Source organism: Canis lupus, chromosome 19 (genome assembly GCF_011100685.1).
Source record: "Canis lupus familiaris isolate Mischka breed German Shepherd chromosome 19, alternate assembly UU_Cfam_GSD_1.0, whole genome shotgun sequence".
Lineage (NCBI taxonomy): Eukaryota > Metazoa > Chordata > Mammalia > Carnivora > Canidae > Canis > Canis lupus.
In genome coordinates this window covers 32,547,477-32,553,842 of record NC_049240.1, presented here as the reverse complement: position 1 = coordinate 32,553,842, position 6,366 = coordinate 32,547,477, and the positions used below count along the sequence as shown (strand labels likewise).

General features: G+C 61.2%; 1 protein-coding gene across 1 annotated transcript; it reads right to left on the bottom strand.

Annotated features, from left to right (window-relative positions):
- Window positions 1-210: 210 nt before the first annotated feature.
- Window positions 211-5,146, bottom strand: EN1 (engrailed homeobox 1). The gene is made up of 2 exons (XM_038564528.1): window positions 4,246-5,146; window positions 211-1,131 (listed from the first exon to the last, which is right to left on the bottom strand). Exons 1-2 carry the CDS (start codon window positions 5,144-5,146, stop codon window positions 815-817), a joined length of 1,218 nt encoding a protein of 405 aa, XP_038420456.1. The 3' UTR covers window positions 211-814.
- Window positions 5,147-6,366: the final 1,220 nt, after the last annotated feature.

The following is a 6,366-nucleotide window of genomic DNA, read 5'->3' as shown; positions in this document are numbered from 1 at the left end:
CAGCCCGCAAGGAGCGGAGCCGCCAGCGGCTCGTGAGCACAGTGTACACTTTATTTCAGACTACAGGTTTCTGAACATAATAAAATCTTTGGCTTGTAGCGGCGGTTCAGTCTCGCAGTCTGTGGGGTCGTATTTCTCAGCAAGTCTCCGGAAAACGAAAGGGGGGCAGGACAGACAGACCGACGGAAGGGGCTTGGGAGGTGGGGGCGGGGGCGGGGGAGGGGGAGGCCAAGGGCAGACACGCGAGGGAACACACTCTCACGCACACAAAGAAAAGTCCCAGAGAAACGGGGGCCAGCGATGCGGGGCGGGAGGCACCGGAGAAGCCACGACATTCAAAACGGGCAACGAAAACGAAACTGGGCCGGGGGCAGCGAGGCGGAGGTGGGGGATAAAATAATTATAATAATTATAATAATTATAACAATAATAATAAAGGAGATTAATAAAAAGTCCAGCAAATAGAGATCGCTACACATATTTCTTTTCCTTACCTGAAATTAAATATATACAAGGTCGTAAGCGGTTTGGCTAGATAGAGCTTTAAGGAGTTCGCAGTTTCGCCCCTTATACCGTGAATAGGGAATCGATCTTATTTCCCGGTAGCACCTGTCCGAGTCCTTCTCCCCTCCTAAAAATGTTTCGTTCAAACGTGACTCTCCACTCTGAGATGCTCGCTCGCTCGCGCTCCCTCTTCCCTGCTGCTCCCTCCCTCCCGTGCGGATTCTCTCCCCCGGCGCGGGGCCGGGCGGCGGCGGTGCCAGGAGGGGGCGCGGGCGCGGCGGCCGGACCGCGCGGCCCCAGCCGGCGGCGGCTACTCGCTCTCGTCTTTGTCCTGGACCGTGGTGGTGGAGTGGTTGTACAGTCCCTGCGCCATGAGGTGCAGCGCCAGGCCGTTCTTGATGCCTGTGGCTTTCTTGATCTTGGCGCGCTTGTTCTGGAACCAGATCTTGATCTGGGACTCGTTGAGGCTGAGCTCCTGGGCCAGGGTCTGCCGCCGCTGCTCCGTGATGTAGCGGTTCGCCTGGAACTCCGCCTTGAGTCTCTGCAGCTGCTCGGCCGTGAACGCCGTCCGAGGCCGCTTGTCCTCCTTCTCGTTCTTCTTCTTCTTCAGCTTCCTGGTGCGCGGACCTGCAGCGGCGGAGAGGGCCGGGTGGGGGTGGGGGTGGGGACGGAGGGCAGAGGGGAGGGGGGGAGAGGGCAGAGGAAGCCGTGAGAATTGCAGGGGATCGCGCCCCGCGCTTCCGGGGCGACAGCGGAGGCCCCGCTGCGCCCCCAGCTCCCTCCCGCCGCCCAGCCCCGAGAGCAATCGCCTGGCCGCTGGGGTCGGCCGACTCCCCTTCTGGGGGACCAGAAGCCGCGGAGGAAAACCGGCCACGGCTGTCTGTGCACCCCACACCCCAATTCAGAGAGCCGCGGGCCAGACTTAAATCCCACAATCCAAGATGGAGAGACATTCATTCGGAGCCCCGTCCGGTGGATCCCAGAGTTGGAGGTCAGGGGCCTGCTGTCTTCACAGCCCTGGAATAAAAAGAGGCTCAAGACCGGGCCAGTGAAGACACCGGGGCAGGACTGCCCTGAGGATATTGCCAGCCTGCAAAGGAATCCTCCAGCTGCCTTCTCAAGATGTGCACCTCCACCCAGAACTTAAAATAAGACCCCATCTGCTTATAGCTATTGACCCCAGAAAACAAGGGGACGGTGAGGGGCTTGCCTAGATCTTCGGCCGTATGTTCTCTGTGCCTCTCCTTTCTCTTTGGCCTAAAGGAAGCCCTTTCTAGGGTCCCAGGGAGACACTAAGCACCCCTTTCTCTGAAGGGAGGGGGAAAGGCTTTCACCCAGTTACACATCTTACCCACATGACCCTGGCTGGCCCCAAGGGTTCTCTGCTTGCTTTGCCCCTTGGATGGTGCCAGTAAGAAAGAGCCCACTGTCCCCATTCCTCTACCCGGCTGCGCAGGCACGGTCTCTCTTCTCTCTGTCTTTTGAACACGTAAACTACAGTTTTCAGGATTGAAAAGTCCTGTATAACAAAAACAGGCCAGATCCGCTTCCCCTGCCCATCTATGACATTTGCAAGGAGGCTACATCCCTCCTCCCCACCCCCCATTCAGGAGCAAACTATGGGCAGAGGTCAAGAGACAGAGGGACAACAGGGACAGAAATCTGTGCTTTGCATCACAGATGGATATGGGAAGAGGCCCCAGCAAACCTCCCCAAGAAGGTGAAGTCTCTCCCAAAACCTAGTCTGAGAAGAAAGCTGCTATGGAGTCCAGATCTGGAGAGAGGAGGGGGAAAGAGGAGGCAGCTTTGAAAGCCAGAACCTCTGTCCATCAGCCTCAGACCCAAGTCCTCCAGCATTTAGGCATTTACTTGGCGGGCCCTGCCCTGGTTATGGGAGCTTCCTGAGCCAAGTTAAGTCCCTGTCGTGCCTTTTAATATCTGAAACTGTCTGGAAAGAAGGGTCTTCACCAGCATCTCCAAACCTAGCAACAGAAGGGCAAGCTGGGCTGCTGGCTCCAGGGGCCGACCAGAGCCTGGGGTTACTAGCTGTCCTGTGACAAAAGAGTCCAGGCCTGGCTGACTGCAGCGACTCAGGTCTGGGTTGAGGTTCATCTCCGTGAACTGCCCATGCAGGAGGAGCCAGTACCCTGCCTCCCCAGGCACCGAAGAGAGAAAGCAGCCAAGAACAAAGGCAAGGCCGGCTCCTAAGCTGGGTGCAGAGAGGACTGAGAGGTGGGGTGGGGAGGAAGGGCGGCCTCGGTTTAGATTAGCAATTAGCTGAGCGGGCAAGGATGTGTACATCTCCAGAAAGGCCCCGCTGTGCGTTGTGCGTCCCCGACGTTTGTGAGAGTGTTGTGTATGTGTGTGCAGAGGCGCGGACACTTGTAATAAAATCGTAGCCTCCCGGCCGGCCTGAGCCTCACAGCCTGACAGCTCAATCACTCTATCCATCAGGCGAGTCAATCAAAGCAGCTTTTCGGAGGTTCAGGGAGCCCGACGTGTCAATAACGGGGCTCGAGATGGCGGGGGCTGATAGCGCGCATCGATCCGCGCCCGGCCGGCAGCCGTGGGGAGGCTAGACACCAGCCGGAGCAGAGCGGCGCGGGGCTACGCTGTGCCCGGCCTCCTACCGGACCCGGTGCCCGCAACGCCAGCTGTAGGCCAGACCCCTGCCGTCCTCCTCGATGAGCCCACCGGCCTCCCCCGTGCTGCCGCCCCGGAAGGTGGGCAGGCCCCAGCCTCCTCTCCGGGGGCCTAGGGCTGCCCCAGCGCACGCCTCGGCCTCGGGGTCTCCAAGTTCGAGGGACAGGCTCAAAAGGGGCCTAAGGCAGTCGAGAAAAACAACCTATAGCTGGAGAAATCTGCTAACTGGCAGAGCCGAGGAAGAAAAGAGTGAAAGAAGTAAGGGGCAGGGCCCGGAGGATGTGCGAGTGGCAGGAAGAAGCTGCCGAGGAGGCTGCCAATCATGCCCCGAGCCCCCGCGACCCGGCGGGAGCCTGACCCGTCTCCTCTCCTCTCCCACTGTCTGCGAGCAGCAGAGAACCAGGAGCGGGGGGCTCCCGGCACCATCTTTCCCTGGGTTCTACCCACCCGGGTCAGACTCTCTGGCTTACCCGGCCTGGGGAGGAGGGACAGCGATCAAAGGCTTTTCTCTCTCTTTCTGTGTGTTCTCCAATCTAGCTCTCTGTAAATGAACTTTCCTCAGAAAATATCGACATGGTATTTGTGTTTGTATGAACACAAGGTGAGGATTATTTCTCTGATGAGAGCCTTGCTCCATTGCGGCCTCCGCAGGACCTGGCTGGCGGGATTTCAGAGCCCGATCACTAGGCCCACCTTCCCGCCGGCTCTCAACACCCCTCTCCCTGGAAGAAAAATCAATGACTGGTTGTGGGTTTGTTTGTGTTTTTCTTAAGGATAATAAAGGTAAAAACACAAAGAAGGCCCGAGGGGCTCGGAGTTCCAAGCCGAAGGATCGAGCCGGACTCGAGCTTCCCGTGCCAGGAGCTGCAGCCTCTCGAGTGGCGGCCACAGAGGCCAGGAGCGCAGAACTGGGGGCACACCCGACTGCGACCGGGACGGGGGCGAGGAGGAGGAGGAGGAGGAGGAGGAGGCGGCGGCGGCCGCGAGAGAAGAGAGCACCCGAGGCCGGGTCTGTTCTCCCCGGCCCGGCGGCGGCGGGGCGCCCTGGGGCGTCCGCGGGGCGGAAAGACATGGCGCGGCCGCGGGCTGGGTACTCACCGGAGGACGGGCGATCCGAGTAGCGCGTGCAGTACACCCAGGCGGGCCACACGAGGGGCTGCTGCGAGTCAGTTTTGACCACGGGCCCGCCGTTGGCGGAGCCCATAAGCAGGATGGCCGGGTTGCCGTGCTCCGGGTACTTGGCACCCTGCGCGCCGGGGCTCCCCACGCCGCCTCCGCTGCCGCTGCCGCTGTCCGAAGGCTTGGCTGCCGCCGCCGCCGCCGCCGCCGCCGCCACGGCCGCCGCCGCCGCCGCCGCCGCAGCCGGGCTCCCGCCTTTGGACGCACCCGCGCCGCCGCCCGCGGCTGGCGGAGAGCCGTCGGGTGGGCCACAGTTCACGTCCGGGGCGCACAGGAGCGAGGCGGCGCCCGGCGCCCGCGTGCCCAGCGGGTGGACAGGGTCTCTACCTGCGCCGGTCTGGCCCCGGTCACGCTCGACCCGGCCTCCTCCGGCGCCTCCTCCGGCCGCCGCCGCCACCAAGAGCTGCGGCGGCGGCGGCTCCTTTTTGCAGCCGAAGTCCGGCCTCAGGATGTTGTCGATGAAAAAGTTGGTGGTGCGGTGCAGCTGGGCCGCGGGCTGCGGCTGGTGAGCAGGCGCCGCGAGATGCTGCGGCGGCGGCGGCGGCGGCGGCGGGGGCGGGGGGTGCGGGGGGAGGTGCGGGTGGTGGGCCAGGGGCGGCAGGCAGGGCGCCGCGGGCGGCGAGGGGGGCGCGGGCTGCGGGGACACCGGCACGCTGTCTCCATCGCTGCCGCTGCCGCTGCCGCTGCCGCTGCCGCTGCCGCTGCTGCCGCCGGCGCCGGGGCTCAGGCTCAGGCTCAGGCTGCCCGGGGCCGCCGCCACCGCCGCCGCGCCGAGGCCCGAGTCGCGCTGACTTTTAGGTTCCGGCTGCTGTTCTTCCATGCTCGGCCGCCCCGCCGCCCCGGCAGCCGCGCCGGCCCCCGCCCCCCCCGCCTCGCTCCCCACCCCACTTTGCCAGCGGCCCGTGGGGGTGCGCGGAGGAAGGAGGCCGGCGGAGCCCCAGCGAAGGCACGGGGCGGGTGCAGGAAAAAAAGCCCAGGCGCCTGGCCTGGATCGCTCGCTCTTATCGAGCAGATAGATCTCGCTGTCTCTCCCTCTCTCTAATTTGTAGACATCCAGATATGGAGACACTTGGCTATTTCTTTTTTTTTTTTTCCTTTCTGCCACCAGATTCAATGATTTGTTTTAAATGGGGAGTAAGCCACGGCCAAGAAGGAAAAAAAAAAAAGAAAAAGAAAAGAAAAAAAGAAAGCAAGAAAAAAAGAAAAAAAAAAAGCTCCAAGAAATTTTTTTCTTAAAGGGAAAAAATAGTCTTTAAAGTCTAGCCATCTTCCTAGGCAGTAGTGAGGGGTTTTACTTCCCCGAGTGTCACGCTCAGCTGTGCCCAGAGCGCGAGGCTGGCAGCGCCTTTAATCGCCTTTGCTTTTTTTGCAGGGAGAGCGCGTCTCCGCCAGCGCCGGGGCTGCCTTTTTTTTTTTTTTTTTTTTTTTTTTTCAAATCTCTGACAGCTCGGATCTTTGCACAAACTCTCTCGCTTAAAAAAAAAATCACCCAGGCACACTTTTTGCCTTCAAACCGGAAGCACGTGAGTCAGGCCGCACGTGTGCGGGGCCAATGGCGAGCCAGGACTCGCGCTGACACCCGGGCCTCGGCCCAATGGGCGCGCGCGGGACTTTGCGGATAAATAATCCGGGGGCGGCGGCCGCTGGCGGAGAGGGGGCGCCGCGGCCTGAGCCCTGCGCGTCCGGCCCGCCCTCCCCCACCCGAGCCCGAGCCCCTCCCCCTCTTTCAAGCCAGGACCGAGGAAGGGGCAAAGGAGACCAGGGAGGGGTGGATTTGGGGGGGGGGGGGGTGTAGGCAAATAGAGAAGCAACTCCATAAACAACTTGTTGGAGAAATGCAGGATTATGGGTGCGTGCGCGCCGGGCACAGGGTCAGGAGGCAGGAGCCTCGGCTCTTTTACATCCCTATGCCTAAGAAACTCAGCCTTTTATTTTCTCTCTCTCTTTTTCTTGTTATGACGGGTAAAATGTTGTCTGTGCGTGTGTGTGTATGTGTCTGTGTCTGTGTGTAGGGAAGGGGTGAGACGAAGAGGGTCAGAG